Source organism: Limulus polyphemus, unplaced genomic scaffold, assembly GCF_000517525.1.
Source record: "Limulus polyphemus unplaced genomic scaffold, Limulus_polyphemus-2.1.2 Scaffold1633, whole genome shotgun sequence".
Taxonomy (NCBI): domain Eukaryota; kingdom Metazoa; phylum Arthropoda; class Merostomata; order Xiphosura; family Limulidae; genus Limulus; species Limulus polyphemus.
The window spans coordinates 210,880-231,845 of record NW_013667243.1 but is presented as its reverse complement, the minus strand read 5'-3'; the positions used below and the strand labels follow the sequence as shown (position 1 = coordinate 231,845).

The window sequence follows — 20,966 nt, the reverse complement described above, 5'->3', positions numbered from 1 at the left end:
ATATATATATATATATATATATATATATATACACTTTCGTATGTTTGCACAAGTAATTGAATTGAAAAAATATTAAGCATCAGGTCATCCATTGTTGTATGACTACTTCCTGTTTACAAAACTATTTGTCTTAAACCAGCAATAATGATGGAGCTGAAACTTACCGTAAGCCTCGTACCACGTGTACACATCGCAAATTTTTATTCTGCAATTGCGCTTACAGTTATTTGTAGCAAGACTGACGTTAATTAGAATCGTGACGTTTTTTTTTTTTTACAAAATATAAACTGGTACCTTGGACATTTAACGCCCTCTATTGGTCATGTTACTGGACGAAAGTGATGTATTGAGATAGCCTCTGAAGGCAATTGCATGAAACCTCCTGCTGAGCTCCTGTTGCGTTCCTAAAAAGAGCAGCAATTAATTAGACGATTGTTATTGGTTGTCACTCATATTTAAGTACAAGTGAACGTTTATATAGAGTTGCAAAACAGTTAAGCGCGTGCTTGAAGAAACAGAGCTTCCACGGGGTCATTTTTGTTGAGTCTGTTCGAAAAAACAACAAAAAACAAAAATCATTATAAAGCACTGTTAAAGTAATGCACTGTCAGCTTTTAGATTTTACGTGTTGATTTATAACAGCGATGTTGAAAGATCTGATAAATCTGGATAAGCGTAACCTAATGGTTAGAGAGCTCGAACTGTAAATTCAAGGGTTCATGGCTCGCGGCTCTTTGGCACATAAAAGCACTCCGCACTTTGCGCTATAGGAATGACGGTCATTGCCCAGTACTTTGATGAAACAAGGGAGCAGGAATTTCTGTTGGCTAGCTGCCTTCTCTCTATTTGTTTAAAATTATGGACGGCTAGGGCAAATAGCCTTTTGTGCAGCTTTGTGCGAAAATTCTGAAACAAATTAATAAAGCATACAGAGATTCTTCTTTTGTGTAATGCGAAAGTTTCCGTTCTATAACAAGTATTTTGAATGAAAAAATAAATTGTTGTGGGAAGCAAATATTTTTAACCTACTGTTGTGTTTAACAACATCATACTCATTCGTACGTGAATATTTTCAAATCAAAATAGCAAAACGGTTAGGTTAATAGGATTTAACGAAGAGATGCAGGTGGATAGAAACTAAACTTAAAATATTCACCGTGCTGAAAGACCCGCCCTGCGTTGAAACATTTATAAGGTTTTCATACTCAACGTCATTAACATGTGCATATATTACTACTGGTAGTGCCTGTTATTCAAAGCACCCGGAGATTTTTGGATGAGCAGCTGTTATGTTTAGTATCTTCCGAATCGTCTAATTTAGGACCATAAAAAATTATAATCTGTTGCTATTAAATGTTATTTGCTGTAGTTATTGTATCTTTGGTTTAATAACCGTTTTTCTCTTAATCAACTTACGTTCTTTTAATTACATTTTGCATGATCAAGTAGGTAAAACAGAGACATAAATATCGTCATCCACGTAGAGAACATTACATCATAGTTGGCTAAAAATGAACCAGAGGGTTTCGAAAAACTTCTTAGTTTTATTTCTTGCGATCAAAATATTCATATTAAATTATGTTAATCAAGTTTCTTGAGAGATATTTAGAATTTTTTTGTTAGATATCTTAGTAAACTTACCTCCTGTTGATCCGATCCCCCCCCCCTTCTAGTGAATATTACATTTGTTGACCAAGGTTCTTTTAATTATACACTAAACCTTTTCCTACTATCTGATATACCATTTTGTATTCAGTTAGTGTTATTTGGGAATATTGTTTCTTTATTGAACTTTCACTCGATAACTCAAGACATAAGGGGGGATTTAATAAAACTTCTTTTATTTTTCCGAGTTTTCGCACTTGTTTAATGAAGATCCCCATTTTTTATATCCGGTCTATCAGTCATATCATGAACTCTCATATTGTTGACCTGGAAATTATAAGATATTTAAGAATATTTCCCATTGTTATCCTTTTTTTTTTTTTCTTATTAGATACTTAATGGATTTTGCAGTTTTTAATTTGAATCTGGACTTAATAATTGATATTAACATCCGATTAGATCAGGCTACTTACTTAGAGATAATCTAAAAATTGAGCTTGTAATGATTATAGTTAATTAGATGGATTTTTCATACCTTTCTACTGATAAAGATTAGAATACATTGTTTCATCAATTGGCTATCAACGATGTTTTCGGCCGTAAAAATCAATGATATCTCACGAGATTCGATCAGCTTAAGATTGTTACTGAATGATTTTGTCCATTGTCAACCCGAATTCCTTTGATATTAAGTAGATTTGTTAGTGATTCGAATTTTTTATTTTATTATTTAGGAAATGTGTATATCGTTGAGCATGAGATCTTTTGTTACTCGGCGAATTTGTCCATTGTTCTTTACGGTTTAATGAATAACTGCTCGTTTCTTGTCTAGGGCTTCTTAGTTAGATATTTAGTAAGCTTTAGTGGTTATGTTAAAGGTTTCTTTATTTTATATATATAGTTAGGTATTACGTAGTTATATATCTAGTGAAAAGTTATGCATGAATAAATATTCAGTTAAAAGTTGTAGAACATATTTTCAGTATTTCAAATGGCGTTTCTGTATTATAAAACACTTTTTGCGAAACTAAAATCACTGTTTTTAATTAGGTTCTTCATAAATTTCTGCATTAATTTTACTTTCTTACGTTAATATATGATAAATATTACATAAAATATCGCCAAAAAGTAAATGAATTGCTAGAAAGGCAACAAATTATTTTCATTTTAGATCCGACCGTAAGATGGCTCTGTACATTATTCTTAATCCAATCATAATTTTTAACACATTTGACAAGGCGCCTAAACATTATATACAAACAAGTCATTGTATATTTACTTCGGTTTGCAGATGTTTCTGAATTTTTTGAAGAAGGAACAAAAAGTTCTGTTTATCTTTTGTAAAACAATAACTACAAATTTTCAACGTAAAACACATAAGCGATATTTACAACAAACTTTTCAATGTTTCGTGCTTTGAAAGTTAACTTTTGTGCCTATATGTATATTCAATATTTTGCCCCCGAAGAAGAAAGGTTATAGGGTTTTATATTCATTTCTATGAAAATTTATATTGATATTTTTTGTAGTAAAGTACATATGTAAATGTTATACATATTGGACAATGTGTCTTGAGTGCACTTTGAGATTAGTAGTAGCTTTCCTGTCAGGCTTCTTTTCAAGTTATGCTTGAGGAAAATGGGACCCAAACATCCATGCACACTTTTATTTAAAAAATACCAACAGAATATTTATATCACCGCTAGAGGCCTTACCAATTACGGGATTTACCGCCGACAGCATAGTTTCTACAAAAATATGAACACATTCTAAACCTAACGTTTTACTATGGTATTTCATATTTTCTTTATGCACATAATAGTTTAATTACAATCAAAAAATAAGTCTTGTTTGATGTACACAGGAAATGCGTGCGAAGACTTATAAACCAGATAAAGAGAAGAAAAATATTCTAAAATACTGCACGTTCTTGTGAAAAAACTGAGTTATCTAGATGATAATCTCGAATAATCTTAATAGATATTTATATATAATAATATACTGTATGACGTGACCCGTTGTAATATTTGTAAGATACATTTATTCAGCACTAGTTAATTCTGCTGTTATCTATTCTAGTTTCCCGTTTCGTCTTGAGTGTTACAGCTATTAATAACACTGAGTAAATCTAGGCGGGTTGTCTCTAGATATGAACAGAAGTAGTTCCATGAACTTGAAGCTTGGCGTTACCTCACACACCCCTTGGCCTGGATGAAATATTCTTGTACTGTTCAGTGTTATAACGAACGTATAATTTCTATATATCTTTCATATACTCTTTTCATTATTCTTATATATATATATGTGTGTGTGTGTGTGTGTGTGTGTGTGGTTGTCGATGTGTCAGTATGCATTTAGTTTTCCTTCAGGATATTTACATAATTATCGAATCTATCTGTTTATCTGTCTGTTTTTCTCTCTACCTATCTATCTATCTATTCATTTCTGCATGATTACCTTTCCCTTTATCCCCTCCGACGTAATGACATTTGAAATTTAGAGCAGTATTTTTCATGTTATTTTGTTATACCCAATAGTACAAGCACTCTTATGCGATTCTTGTCTGTCAGTTTATCTGCATGCGCTCATTACAGTGCACGTTGCGGCATGAAACGGTATATTGTCGTGTGATAATCAGGTTCTTAAAAAAAACAAAAAAAAACTTGATCTTACGATGCAGTAAACGCAGACTTGTTAGTTTACGAACCCGAACTCGTATAAAACGTTAAATATTGTTCTAGATATACATATAAACCGGATTTGTGATTGAGATGATTATGTGTCGTAAACATAGGTTTCTGAAACGGTGAATATTGTTCATGAAATTGGCTTTGTGAAACGTGCGGAAATCAATCCTAGTGTACGAAGCGATGGATGTAATTATAAAAATACCCACTTGTAGATGTTTAACATCGAGTTTGTTTGTTTGTAATTAAGCACAAAGCTACACAATGGGCTATCTGCGCTCTGCCCCACACGGGTATCGAAACCCGGATTCTAGCGTTGTAAGTCCGCAGACATACCGCTGTGCCACTGGGAGGCTTTAACATCGAAGTATCATTATTATTTGGTTACATCATATATTAAAATATCTTTACTATTTCACTTTTGTAACACAAGTAATATTTATGTGTAGATGTACATAATGTTAGGGAATAATGTTAAGTTGAAAGATCTTATGATTATTATTTAGTTACATCTTGATTATATTTGTTTTGTGTATTAAAATAACTTTCGTATCGTAACACCCAGAGAGAGTATTTATGTGTAGATGTACATAATGTTAGGGAATAATGTTAAGTTGAAAGATCTTATGATTATTATTTAGTTACATCTTGATTATATTTGTTTTGTGTATTAAAATAACTTTCGTATCGTAACACCCAGAGAGAGTATTTATGTGTAGACTTATATATGCATAAATTGTATTTCAACGTACTGGAAGATAAAATAAAATAGATAAAGCGGTAATAGTGTCACGATATCGAAAGACACACTTCGGCTATAACAACGTTGAAAACCATTTGGAAAAAAAAAAGATAGTTCTCTTTTGTTTCTTTTTTTTGTAGTCTATGAAAAAGTCCAACAATGCTTTCATGCGTGCAACCTATCAGACTGAACATTTTAGTATATATCGACTATAACAAAAAGCGCCAGTATGATTTCAGGTATGTGATCAGAAAAACATGAGTGTCACGTGAGCGTAGTCCTTTATAGCCATAATAACAAAACCGCACCTAGTGGTGATTTTTTGCAGAAGAACAATTCAGCCTTGAAGTATATTTACCTCTCTCTCGAGAATCACAGTAGAGACCCCGCGTCTTCTCTTAAGTAATATACAGTTCTCTATTGATTAACTGTAGCTTGTTTACAAGTGTTATTACCGTGTGTATTGCTTGATGTTGTGAGAGTCACGAGGCCACGGTGTTCTCATCGACCTTAACAATCCCTGTAATGAAAACTGACCTCTTCTCGCCTTTCACGCTGTAGTACAAAGCTCTAGACCTTGACACTCACCCAAGAAGATGATAAAATGTATTGGTTGTAATCGGATTGTAATTAAAATATGGTGTTGGGAAATCTAATAAAGGAAGATGTCTGTTGGTTTCGGATTTTCGCTCTAAGCTACATAAGAGCTATCTCTGCTAGCCGTCTCTAATTTTGAACTGATAGACTAGATGGAAAGAAACACTTGTCACCAACACTTATAGAATAGTGGGCTTTGACTGTCACTCATAAAGCATCTACTGTGCAGAGCCGTGATTGTGTGTGTGTGTGTGTAGTAATGGAATAAAAATCATGAATATCAGGCCACGCCCGAGCGATAAAAAAGGAAACTAAGAATGGTGGTCATAGTGGAGTAAGCTGTTAACTATTTTTTCCTGTTGACATTCTGCTTTTTTTTTTTGTAACTTTAAACACAAGCCAGAACTCAGTACAGTTCCACGCGATAATTGTTTCATTAAGTAATTTCACATACCACATCATGATATCTTCGCGTGTACCCACATCACATCATGATATCTTCATCGCGTGTCCCCACATCACATCATGATACCTTCTTTGCGTGTACCCACACATCTCTTCATGATATCACCATGTATTGAAAAATTAATAATTGGATATTTATTCGGAAACATTGCCAGCTATAAAGCACTGAAAATGCACACCTATTGTTTCAGATAGCGTTGCAATCCATATTATAATACTCTTCGTAACCACAGACATTTTATTCGACCAGTCTCATGCTAAGAGCAGTATAGTCGAATCGCTGTGGACGATCAATACTGAATTAAAATGTGATGCATTAATCTATAGCTTGTGATATCCGTGGAGTTCTGTAATTGATAAAATATTTCAGCGGTCTACGATCTATTTGTTGAAACTTTTTTTCTTACTTGAATATACTATATACCCAGTATTAATTTTCAAAAAACACGAAAAAATCAAGTAACTAAAGTTATTATTTTTTAATTCCTACTCATTAATAGGAAGAATTTTATTGTTTTTACTTGTGCAATTAAATAATACGTGGCGTGATTTTTTAATTTATTTTTTGTCAATTTGAAATGAAGAAGCAAATACTGGCGAGTCTATGCAAGCGAAGAGCGAATCTTAAAAGTGAGAGAATAGTACGTGGGAATCTCAAATTGCACTTATCACAAAGTTTATAATTTTTACATTAATGTTTTTCGTGAGCCACTAACATTAGCTCCACGTGCCACCATATCTAACACCCGAAACCAGTAATAAATGACAAAACCATTCAGACGTTTCGTTAACTGTTCAGTTCCACTTCGTCAGGAAAATGGCAACGTTCTCGTGAAATTCGGTAACAGGCAGAAGTCCGAGTCCAAGAAGAAAACATACTATATAAAGTTGCAGGAACAGAAACCAATGTTGCATGATTATCTGAAATGTATCAACATACCGTTTTATAACTACAATACAGCCATTATTCACTTCACGTAACTTCACATGAACTACTGGGTGTAATTAAATGTGAATAGAGTGTGATGCCCACTGATATATAATTCATAGTAATACATCTGTTTTACATCACAGTGCTCTTGTATGACTTTAGTTCATTTCAGTAAATGGCCATTAAACTGCCTGTATCATCGAAAAATATAGTATGGAAAAAAAGAGGAAAAAAAAAGATTTAAGTAAATTAACGAACACAAATTATTGTTCAAATAACGAAAAGAAATGTTTTGAAATGTTGGGTTTCGAACACGATTAGACGATTAAGCTGAAACTAGTTTTATAAGAGAATGGGGCGTCCAAGAAAAAACATTCAGTGAGATGACAGTATCATTCAAAAATTTTCAACATAAAATTTCAGAAAAAACAATTATCTTCTGTGTATTGTTTTGTTGGATAAGAGGTGTTTAGAGGAGAAGGAAATATCTGGGGATAAGAACAAAATTTCAGTAATAATTTGACTAAAAATGTTGGGTGTCAGTTGATTTAAAAAACAATAGCATGTGGCATCAACGGCTGTAGGTGATACTGGACATGTTATCTGTCATAAACAATAGCCAAAACCTATTTTGTACATACCACCTTGACAATGATACTTTCATACAACAGATGTTGGGAAAATGACATAGCTTGGTTTATAATGATGGGGCACGAAACTGATGCAAGAAACATTATGTACATAAAGACGTTAAGTTTGCAAGTTTTAACTCCCTGCTTTACAAGGAATTTGGTCTCATGAATTTTCTGAAGGTGCGAAACCTGTGAGAAATAATGAGTCATGGTGAAAGATACGCAACACTAAGCGTATCAAAATAGGCGAAGTGAATTGCTTCACTTTAAACATGCTTAGTGACGTTAGATGCCTCGGCTGGTTCTGCTTCCAGCAGCACTTAGTTTTATAGCGGCGTCACACCTCTTTCGGTAGGACTGAAACAAGGGCTTGGTTTGTCATCTGGTTTCTTAAGCAAAGACAAGCTGATGCTATCACATACATCTTTGATGGTAAAACACCCTTCGGTCTTGGAGTACCGTCTACGGGAAACTCTCAACATGGTTAGCCCTGGTATTGCTACATGCAGACGTGCTAAAGTTGCACTTGTTTTGAAAACTAGAAAAGATCTGCGGAGCGCTACGAAACAGAAGCGACGTAATCCTAGCATAAGATGTTCCTGTTGTGCTGAGAATGTAACCCAGACCTGAATATTAATTATAACCACAAAAAGCATTAAAAGTTCATTTTGACAAGCTCACATTTGTCTTATGTAAATTTTTGAGAATAACACGAGACTGTAAAGTTTTGGACAAAGACAGGAACTCGGACATGGTGTAACATGCGGAAGCACAATTAGAAGAGAAAGTATCAATTGGAAACACCATGTGCTTTGTCTGCAGACGAAACAAAATTGATAGAGGGATTTGCATTTGCCTGGTCCGTCAGTGGAACGTTTGTGTTTAGAGACAAGTCATTATAATATCATCTGAGAGCAGGTGTTGTAAGAGGAACATGTATGGAAAATACATATTGTACAAGCTGCTTATAACACCTGACGTAAAAAAAGATCACTAGAGCGCCTGTCACAGCTATTACACACTATAAGAGAGTCGTAAGGTATTAATTGTGAATAATAAAACCTTACTAGATGTACCAGTTCCATTAGGTCATCAACGCCTGACAAGGGTATGTGTTTTTCACAAACATACAATTTCAAATGTTTTGTGCTGTTGTTATTAAATCCAACAACAGGCAACTTTATGAAGATACTATGCAACGTGCTCATCATCATATCACCGCATGCCTGACAATAGTAAACATTTCTCACAACCAGACGACTTGAATGTGCTTCATACGGCTGTTAACAAAACCATCGACAGGAATCTTTGTGAAGATACAATACAGGATGCTCCAGGTTAATAATGATAACTCAGTTATTCACGAGCACTGACAGTTACATGGATGCTCCAGGTTAATAATGATAACTCAGTTATTCACGAGCAATCATAAATGATAAGAAAAACCTTTTGAATAAATTCATACTCCAGTAGCTTGGGTTTCCGACACAAATCGACAGCAGATTCCACTTCAAAACATGGAAGACCTCTTGCGCAGAAGCTGTTTATAAATAAGAAATGACAACAAAGATGTTACTGTCTGTGTTGCTATTGGTAGTTATACCTACAACAAGAAAAGCGGCAGTTATTGTTTCTAACTCACAAGGTGGACAAATCATAAGCCTTTAGTGAAGCCAATCATGGTCAAGGGTCAAGAAGAATAGATCATCAGAGTCTTGGGGTCTTACTTTAAAATGCTGATGGCTAGAATAATAATGTCTCCAACCTGAATAGCATGATGCCATCAAACATCGAACAACTTAAGGAATGACTTCAAATTGGCGATTTATTGGTTGTTGATCGGGATTTCTGTGATATCACAGAATTCTTGCAAGATATAGATTTCATAGGTTAAGTACCACTTTACCTAAACAAGGAAAGCAACATCCAACAAATGAAGTAAACTATTCCAGATAGTGAGACAGGTTATTGAGTCTGTGAATGGGAGCATCAAACCCTGAATAAAAACTCCTAAATATTTTATTCTAAATTTTATACAAGAATTACTTGTGCAATGCATTCTGGTCAACACTGACCAACGTACAGGAGGAAGAAGAAAGACTTGCAGAAAAATATGTTATTACTTTGATCTTAACCAAATGAGCTGCAGGAGAGAATTGGGGAAGAGAAACTAACCTCACGGCATGCTATATAGCTACATTATGCTTCTGTTACATCGCATGACTTCCTCATTCTTTCCGAGAGATATCTTCTTGAATTCGCTATTGGCGTTTATCAGCTCAAACAGGCCAAGTCGTATATTCTGGAACATCTCTTTAACCCTGACAGTTACGTCCTGTCCCATCACAAGCATGACAGTAATCTGCTACGGGTCAAACTCCAATGTCGGTATGTGGCATTAAAGGTCTACTCCCTGTGGAACATCTCTTTAACCCTGACAGTTACGTCCTGTCCCATCACAAGCATGACAGTAATCTGCTACGGGTCAAACTCCAATGTCGGTATGTGGCATTAAAGGTCTACTCCCTGTGGATTTCCTAAGACATAACATCAGTTGGTCACACAATATGTGTCTGATATTGCTCAGGGGCATGGACAGTAGGGCGCTGTGTTCATGTTACATGTATTCCACAGTCACTAGAACACACCTCTGCCCCTTCCAACACCACGCAAACAGCATGTTCTGGATACTGACTATAGTAAATAAAACTATAGTGCTAGTCAGATTAAGGTTTGTTTCGAATGAATAACAAATACTGATATTTTGTTGTAACAGTCACCATAATGAAATATGATGATGATGTAATTGTCTTCACCTATCACCATACGTGCTAATGTAGGTTATCAAGTTTAAGACAATTATAAAACTTTTTTCTTTGAATAGCTCATAAGCAATTAACACATAAAATGTACGCTGATTAACATATAAGTCTATACTCATTGGTGGCCGCCATTTTAGAAATTATGATTCAGTAAAGATACAACATAAGCAATCTATCATATCTGTCACTGTTTGCTCAAATTTTAATCTAAATCTGATATTGGCCATTTTAAACACCACTTTTTGTGACATTAGTTGAAGAGTAAATCTAAAGCCAAGAAACGTAAAAATGGAAGAAAATGTTTTAAAAACTGGTTGTATCCATGTATGATCGATATATTCATATTGTTAGGGCTAGAAGAGGATCTACTTAATATTGGTTATTCAATACATTGTATTCCAAAATAAACATCTTATGTGAAATATTATAGTATTGAGTATATACATATAACATGTAAATCCAAACAATGCTTTTCTTCTGTAGATTTTCGATTTTTTTAAAAGCTCAAGTGTTGACACTTTGGGTATCAGACGTTTGACTTGTACTGTATGTTACATTATTAATTTATCTTAATAAAACACTTCCTCATATGGTCCTTTTTATATTATCATGTAGTTTCATAATCACAGTATTCGAGAAGTTTTTGTATGTTCACAACTAGAGCGCCAAAGACATATTTTAATATTTTCTACTCAAGATATGTAAAATGTAACGACTGTGTTAGACTGCATTGTTTCAGAGAGAACTATCTGCACTATGTCCATCGCGAAGAATATAACCTCGGATTTTTACGTTGCAAATGCTTAAACGTACCGCTGACCCACCGGGGGACCATCATATAGAATTCACGAACATTTACACACCAACCTGAACTCTAAAGGCATCTGACTTAAAAGGGTTGGGTCGAATTTTCACTTCCTTAATTAGCACAGATAGCCCTCGTGTAGCTTTGCGCGAGAAACAAACTCATCCTTAATTAAATACACAACTTTGATGGATATTTCCACTATATAATGTTACATATGATGCTTAAATAGATTAATTCATTTTAGCATACGAAAAAATAACTATGATGCTTCTTAATTATTTTATTTTATCATTAAAGTCGTAACTAGACGCTTAAGAATATCTTAACACACGTAATCGATTTGAGTATAAAAACAGCGTAATTCTATCTATTTAGATGCATCCATTTTCTGCCTTCGTTATCCCCCTAGATATAGAGGTTCGTTTTTTTTGTTTTGTTTTTTTTTAGGCTCACCTGCTGTGACTCCTAACGGATTAACCTGAATCCTCCCAGAGAAAGATAAATATACGTTTTACTGCTTCCTCCTGCCACGACAAGTTTGGTTTGATTTTTAGAGCAAAGCTACACAATGGGCTATCTACGGTCTGTTCCACCGCGGGGAAATGAACCCCATATTTTAGTATTGTAAGTACGTGAACTTACCGCTGACCCACCAGGGGACGCCACGACAGGAAACTTGTAGACATGCTCGTTGAAGCTTTCTTGACTTAGCCATCTATCTACTATAACAGTTGATTTAGCAGATATTTGCGAATTCGAATCATCTCAAAACAACAAGGAAGTAAAGTAGTTCAAAATAATATTGGCTACGGCTCTTTGGCAGAATAGAAATATCGTTGATTTAGTCGTCTCATCAAACACGGTAATAATTTCAGCTTGTTTATAACCAATCACATCTATTTTCTCACATAGAAAAACGATCTTTAACTGGAACGTTTAATACTAAAGAATGTCCACTCTGTTGTTATTAACCATTGGTTATTACTGCCTTTTTAGTGTAGCGGCGCACATAAATACTGTTTGTTTGTAGTAATATACCATCAAATTGAAAGAGTTTAAGAAAGTTAGAAAGAACACCAAACGTCTTCAATTCCTATGATAACGCCCCCATGGCTCAGCGGTAAGTTGAGGACTTATTACCCTAAAATTTGGTTTCGATACACCCAGTGGGCACGGCACAAATAGCTCATTGTATAGTTATGTGGTTAATAAGAAACAAACAAACCTATGATAACGTATTCTAAGTTTTCTGTAGCGTAAATGAAAATCTTAATGACACCAAAATTGTTGATTTCTACAAATATGTCACTAAGTTAAAAAGTAAAAGCTTCAATTCAGTATCAGAGCTCTATAAGTTGTTATTATCATATATGTCAGAAATAAAGCTCTTGCACTATTACATATATAGTATATGTTTTTGTTTGTTTGTTTGAATTTATGCACAAAGCTACACAGTGGGCTATCTGTGCTCTGCCCACCACGAGTATCGAAACCCGGTTTCTAGCGTTGTAAATCCGCAGACATACCACTGTGCCATTGGGGGACATATCATATGTACTTAACGGCTATGTTGTGTATCAAATAGCGGACTGGACGTGACCTATTCGTTAGTGTACCTAAACTATGAATCCAAGGATTCATATTTCGCGACCTGTGCCGCAAACGTACACTTCTGATTTCGGGGCCGTGGGGCGCTATAAGAGTGACGGTCAAATCCCACTATTTGGTCGGAAAAAGAGTAGCTCAAGAGTTGGCGGTGGATGGTGTTGACTAGTTGCCTTACCACTGGTCTATCACTTTAAAATTATGGACAACTAGCGCAGATAGCCCTAGTGTGGCTTTGCGTGATATGCAATGAACAAACAAATACATTTACGGTAATAAGAAGAAACTACCATGAGTTTATTTACAAACAGTAATAAGAAGAAACTATCATGTGTTTATTTACAAACAGTAATAAGAAGAAACTATCATGAGTTTATTTACAAACAGTAATAAGAAGAAACTACCATGAGTTTATTTACAAACATTAATAAGTTAGCATGCTGTCATATATGGTTTTTTTTTTCATCCAGTAGATGGTTTTGTTTGTAAATAAACTCATGGTAGTTTCTTCCAAGGTGTTTATTTCCGGTCATCAGGAGAGTGAAGCTGCCCAGCCTTCCTGTAGTCTATGTGATGTTTAAAAGACATTATGCATTTTTTTAAGTTACAACTAATTATTGACTAGTTCTATTACAGTACAATGAGCCACCGTGTTAACTTGATGAGAGCCTTTCGTTTATAGTATTTTTTCTTCAGTTTGCATAGCTCACATTCTACAGTTACAAGGGACTCCTACCTGCTGAGATGATGTTTCTCTGACATCTCGCCCATCTTCATATTGAGAGAACGATTTCCACTACAGAATGTGTGAATTTAGTTTTTATATATGCACATTCCTTTATTTGGATCATTTACTGGTAGAGAGAAAGAAATACCCTTCATAAAATAGCAGCATTTCACAATTCCAACATCTTATTCAAGACCAATGCAATCATATTGACCTCCCTGACACAATGAGGTTGCAGTCTTTCAAGTACTTTTTTTTTGTCTGCCTAATGTTTCGAATATCGCGTGCACTGTGATGTCGACATACCTTGCAGAATAGATAAACATATTTTTCTTGGGAAAGACTCGGTGCATGACGCTGCAAACGTAGTGTCTTTGTATTCATACAAATATATTTGTGAGTGTGTGTGAGGGGGGCGGGTTCTAAATATATGCCGCAGTACCTGAAGCATGAAACAAAATATAAACTTGACAGCTATTAAAATCTACACTTGGGTCTTTCGATCAAAATGTTATAAAATAAAGATAAACAGTTCACCACAAGATGATTTGTTTGTTTTTGAATTTCGCGCAAAACTACACGAGGGCTATCTGCGCTAGCCGTCCCTAATTTAGCAGTGAATTACTAGAAGGAAGACAGCCAGTGATCATCACCCATCGCCAATTCTTGGGCTACTCTTTTACCAACGAATAGTGAGATTGACCGTCACATTATAACGCTCCCACGGCTGAAAGGGCAAGCATGTTTGGTGGGACGGGAATTCGAAACCACGACCCACAAGATGATAATAGAAAACTGGGGATTTGGGATTTACGTTTACTTACGTTTGGTTATTAAAATTAATGTCCATTTCTGATCTAAACAAAGAAGTAGTATTGCTGTCTCAACTAGTGGGCATATGTATTGGGATACATATTAATAATTATCTGAACAACAATATAGTGTTTGATAGCTATTACATCATCAGTATATGTTTACCAAAATATGAGGGTCGGCCGTAGCCTGGTGGTTAGCATGCATGGACTACTGTGAATCTAGAATGCATGATACACGTCTCTTTGACGCAAAACCGTGATGCGCACTGTGGAGGCGTAGGTTTTCTATAAGTGACTGTAAAATCTCACTTTTCTGTTGCACGAAAGTAGAATACGGATTTTTCTGCGGGTGCTGTTGACTATCTAGCTGCCTTTCCTCTAGTCAATTAGTTCAAATGTCGGGATGGGTATACGTAAATTATAAACTATTCTTGAATGATAACGTTTGTAAATGATAAATAAAAACGTTCTTACTTTGACTTTCAACTGTCAAAATTATTAAAGTACGAATATCATGTGTAAAAATCTTGAGGTTTGAGGTAAATAATTAATATAGTAAGGCTAGAAGCTCGCAAGAAGTGCTTTTAAAAGTAAAATATACAATTTTATAGATTAGGCTAAAAAGAAATAAAAAATGCCAATATTAAGCTTGAAGAGAAAATTAAAAGTAGATATCCAAAAATTGCCCACATTTTCTCTAAAACAAAGAGGCAAACTTTCTCGAACATTGGTAACAAAAACTTTCAAACGTTGGAAACAGCGCCATCTACCAGGTCAGTATCGGGTGTACAATATCTGGGATAAACAACTTAGAGAACATTGAAAACTTATAATTTGTAATTAAGTTCATTATACCTCGAAAACGGATAAAGTTTTTAAAGCTTCACCCATTTCGTTATGACTTCCAAAACGGATAAAGTTTTTAAAGCTTCACCCATTTCGTTATGACTTCCAAAACGGATAAAGTTTTTAAAGCTTCACCCATTTCGTTATGACTTCCAAAACGGATAAAGTTTTTAAAGCTTCACCCATTTCGTTATGACTCTTCATATGGCAAGAGTAAAAATGTTAACTATCTTTAGAGGCTTACTCATAATCCTCATTTTCCTTATTATGTCCGCATTAACATTTAACACATGGGTTTATTTTAATTAGTGAGATATACTATTGTAATGATTCCCTCTTTTTGAGCACTAGTCCTGGGTCCAAATAGAAAGAACCTTGTAAGCGGCATCATCAACTAGTTGCTAAGCGACAACATAAAAGGAACAGCATGTGTGTGTGTGCTAACTTGTGTGCCTACGTTTAGTTGTGTATTCGTGTTTTAATAACGCCTTCTTCCTTTCATTATTCAAGATTAGCTAGTTGATATTATCGAACAGAATAAGACAAAGAACAATGCTAAATATGATTGCTCATGCTTATTATTCTACACAATTTTAAGTAAACTCTCTTCTTTTAGTACAAGTCCTGAACCCAAACGAGAGAGTCGCCTAACCAGCATCATTGACCAACTGCTAAGCAACAAGACGAAGGACATGCACCAAACTGATGATGATAACAAGAGAAATGAAAAAGACACTGAAAGTTTCTGTGAAAAGCAATCTAGTGATCCAGAATCACAAGATAATGGTAAATATCTGTCTCATTTTTGGAAGCAGCTTTTTGGATATTTTATGAAATAAGTCATCATTTAATAAAAGTAAATGAATAATGGCCGAAACATGTTGCTATAGATTTCAAGAATTAATGGAATAATTAGTGCCCAAAGATTTATACAGATTACCGATAATTGATTTGAATAAATTAAGCATTTACAAATATCAAGAATTACTGACGATTAATTATTTCTAAACGTGTAATTACTAGGGATTTTTCTCTCTTTAATCATTAAGTATTTTCAGGCAGTAATTCTTCTCAAACAACTAGTATTATTAGAGATTAATTCTTTCAAACTTCGAACGTTATTCAATACTTCTTTATTCGTAAAATAAAAACCTACTAAAAGTATTTAATGGAGATTAATTGCATCATTTATATAAAATGTCAATTATAGCTTCAGAATATATTTGCTACTCATCACCCCATTGGTCTGTCTTTAATAGCTTGTCTAATAATATTTTCTCTTATATATATTTCTTTTTTTCATTTCTCTCCTATATCGTTGGATTTAATTATCTTTCCACAGCCGGCTACAGAAATTACGCTGTAGTTTAGATAAAGGCTTGAGTACTCACTTCCGTTTCTAATTTCAAAACATATAATTTCAAGCTTGAAGAATTGGAAAAACTTACACATTCTACATAGTCAATAAAGAGACGTTAAATATCTGAGAAAGTTGACATTGTGTTTTTTGGAGCACCGTGATCGAAATCAAAGATTCGAGTTCATACGTTATTAGACTTAAAAGTTAACTTAGCCATGCTACCTAGTCCAAGTTTGTTTATTTTTGCATATTATTATTTTAAACTCTTCCTCCTGTGAGTAGTTTTGTACAGTTGTTTTTGCTCGTGTATTATAAGTTTCATACAAGCGGCAAACAAATGGTCAGACCAGACCAGATCTACCTACCAATTGCAGCCTGTGAGTTAATATGGCCCGCCCGTTTGGGTAGTGCTTGGACAAGATTTGGTGGTTTACCGGTCTTTAAAGAAGTCCTTCTCGGTAGAAAGAGGGTGATTTCCCGAGTTATACGCCTACACGTTCAGTGATTGGTCTATATTTACTAAGTAACTTGATTGTATCTACATTTAGTTCGAGGCACTTTTCAGACTATTTTGTTTAAGAAATCAGTTCTTTACCTATTGTACTAACACAAATACACTAATACAGAATTCTATTTCCGAAGAGTGGGTTTATATGTTGTAAATTGGTGGTCTGTGCTATAACTTATTGTTTAGCTTAGCCAGCTTTCCGTATCATACTTACGAATCCGAACGTTACGCCAAATAGAAACGTGTATACACTTACATTCACTCAAGCCAAAACTAGCTGTCGTTAAAACTAATTTATAGAAGTTGCACAAGGATTATCCGTGCATAGCTGTCCGTAATTGTAAAATGATAGACAAGAGAGAAAGCAGCTACGCAATAGCGTCCGCCGCCAACTTTTGGACTATTTTTGCCTGATCATATTTATACTAGGATTTAGCCATCGCTCTAATAGTGCGCCCACAGTCCCTTAGTGTGGAGCGTCTTTTTGCACTAACGGAACGCAAACCATAAGCATTTCGATTAACGGTCCGGGCACGCAAAATCACTAACTTTTGTGCTTGCCCCCCCCCCCCCCCCAAGAAGGCAACATTTAAACTTTCAAATTGTTAGATGAACTTTTGTGTTAAGTAATATAATATGAAGTCAGAGATAAAACCTAATTAATCTTATATAACAATAGGTGTTTTACAGTGTAATGTCCTTTTTCCCCCTTTTTTCACTTGTGCGTGAAGGAATTAATGGTTGCTAAATTTATTGAATAACTTGATGGAATTCGAAAACATATGAATTAAATTTAGAAAATGAGTGGTTACTACTTACTTTGAGTTTGGACAAGATTGAATATTGCTAAACCATTAAATTTCCGAATAAACGTGAAATACGAATACAGCTTTGATGAAACTAATACATTAACCAATCAAAATGAAAAATAAATAAACAGCGAATAAGGAGATTAATAATTTCCAAAGTTATGATACCTTGGGATATTTATAGTATCACGACTGGTAAATTGGGGAAATTGCGGACTTCGTAATCAAATACCATTAGCACTTACTTTCGCAACAATCAGACTGAAGTTTGTTCATTTTTAAAACATTATTGTATTATCGTATTTGTTTGTTGCTTTTTCCCCACTGTTTTTTTTTTCTTTTTTCTACTCATTTTAGTTTCAGGCTGTCATTAGCGATACTTGTCATTTCTGTTGCTATGGTTATCACCTATAATTTTTACATTTGTTACATCTAACTTTTGTTGCATCTGTTACATACGCGTTACTTGGCGCATCTTTCTGGTTAACCAAACATGTTCCGAAGCCTTGTATTCTGCAAACAGTAATTATCTTTTTTTTTTGGTTATAGACAATACACTGTGCTTCCTGATCAAAAGGTGGTTAGAAAACATACCATTTTATGTTAAAATGTAAGCCTTGTGTTAGTTCTGTGTTCCTTTGTTAATAAAGGTTATTTTCTAACAACATTGGCTATTTCTTATATTAAAATGGTAATATCATTTGTTTATTTGCATATAATGAGAGAGAGAGCCCATCTAGCGTATTTGGGGCCAAAGACATCAATAATTTCGACACCGGTTCATCACCGTGATAGCCCCATGCGGTCATGCACGTGGCGTTTGAGCTTCTACTGAAATCTGCTTGTTAATACCTGGCATTCATTTTTTTTTTTGCGATGAACGATAACTACGACAGCCGTACCTCGTAGCCATTTCCGTGGCTTTTACCTCCCCAACTCGATGAAAACACGCTTTTTATCTTTTAGTCTAAGAATGTGTTATCTTTTGTCCTATCAGTGCCTTTTATTTTTTGTTTGTTTTATCAAAACTTAAGTGACAGTAATAGTTTTTTGACACACTCCTTCATACCCTCTTGCTTTTCGCATCTCGATTTAACATTTACGTGTGTCCACACTTGGTATTAATGATTTCCGTGTAAAGTATAATATATTACCTCACATTAAGAGATCAAATAAGAATACCATGACAAGCTTAGGACTACTTTGTCGAGCAATATGAACTCTTTTTCAGCTTAACTAAGCTGCATAAATAACTAGATCCAATTAGGTAGCTAAGATTGTTCATCATTTACCTAGCTGGACTACTAGGAGATTATATAGCTCGAAATGCAATTCTCAGCTGATGAAGGAATAAGGTTTGTCCCTTAATGAACATTTTCTTAACGCTCGTTAATATACAATTTCTCTGTTTAACATAAAGGCGTTCAGACGAGAAAAGTAGACCAGATGCGTCTGATTGTTCACCGAACAGTATTTTAGAATACGGAATGTTTATTTCATTCAATTCTAACAAGTAGGTCACGTGTTTTTGTTTCTTTAATTTTTAGGTTCGAAAGTTACCAAACGATTTCTCGTAATTTAAAATAACATTTTATTTTGAACTTCAAGCATGCATTAGCAACTCGTGTATTAACTCGTTCCTCACTAATAATACTTGTTTTTAGTTGCAAATATTACTCATAACCGCAGATATAGATAGAACCATACCACAACTACAAACAGCAGCGTGCTACTCTGCTCTATTTATCCACCTCTCCCTGGAGCTATAGAGCCTCTAGGTAAACTGACCTAAATTGAGCGATCTTCTTCATCATGCACAGCTCGTCCGAGGCATCTCGTGATAGGGTGAAAGAAACCTAAGTCATCTGTAAAAATACGGGCATTCGGGACATATTCAGTTTGTTTAAGGACAATCAACTTTAAGGCAGAATTGAGACTGATGATTTGAATGCTAGTAAACCGAGTTCATCAGGACAGTTGTCCTATTTGATACAACATTCAGATTATCCAACAGTTTTCTGTAAAGAATACTATATATATATATATATATATATGTATGTATGATTAGATACATAAGTTGATGAAAGATTTAATGATATTGAATTGTTGGTTACCTTATTATTCATTGCTCAGTTCTTGGTTACATAATTATATACTATGTATATATCTAGAATAAATAACCACACACACACACGAAATCAAAACCAGGAATCCTAAAGTAAAACTTTAGTAACAGTTTAATGTTTTAGCTTGAGTATAAAGGGATCATTTTACTAAAATGACCACATTAATAGCTCAGTCGGGTTAGAAAGAGGTTAACAACCCTGCACATTGTTTTTACTGTCATTTGAATGATGAGTAAACATAGATAAGATTACCTTTATGCGTCAGATTGATGTAAATAAACAACCACTAAGTCGCCTCAAGCTATATCAGTCAGACCAGTATAGTTAATTATATTATCCATTTATCATCAGGGATGTAATGAATTGCTCTCTAGTCTCTTATCGCTAACAAAGAAATAATCATAAATACTAAACCTGTTAATTTACTACGACATCTGTGTTCCAGACAGTGCACTGTCCAAAAGTTATCAGGTCAACGAACCCGTGCGAAACGTGCTGTGACACGCCTGTAAAAGTTTTTTTTTTCTTTTTTCTTCTGAAATACTAAACTACAGGTGAATTTACCCACGGTGTCTCTTTACTGGATAATTGACAAGTTGTATACGTCACTTGCACGAAGCGGACTCATTTTGTCTGGAAATAACAATGGGGGATGAATGGCGGAAGGTGTTCGAAAAGGAAATCGATCTAACCTTTTCATTAGGTTTAACACTCCTTGCTGGTTACTAAACTTGGAAAAAGAAGCATTAAATGTTAGTAATTATCTATTCAAAATATTTCACTCTTATCTATATATATATATATATATATATCGTGTTGTCATCCGTTAAGTTTTATAGTACGTCGAATTTCTCTATTTAATATTAAAACCTACATCTGTA

General features: G+C 34.6%; 1 protein-coding gene across 3 annotated transcripts in view; it reads left to right on the top strand.

The window, feature by feature from the left end:
* The window catches only part of LOC106464375, a 118,250-nt gene that overhangs the window by 19,405 nt on the left and 77,879 nt on the right, over positions 1 to 20,966 (top strand). For all 3 annotated transcript variants that reach the window (XR_002611727.1, XM_022392066.1, XM_013924512.2), the window contains exon 2: positions 15,899 to 16,068. Coding sequence is in view for 2 of the 3 variants with exons in the window: in XM_022392066.1 (XP_022247774.1) it covers positions 15,899 to 16,068 (170 nt within the window). In the remaining variant the exon portion in view is untranslated. The remainder of the gene's footprint in view (positions 1 to 15,898; positions 16,069 to 20,966) is intronic.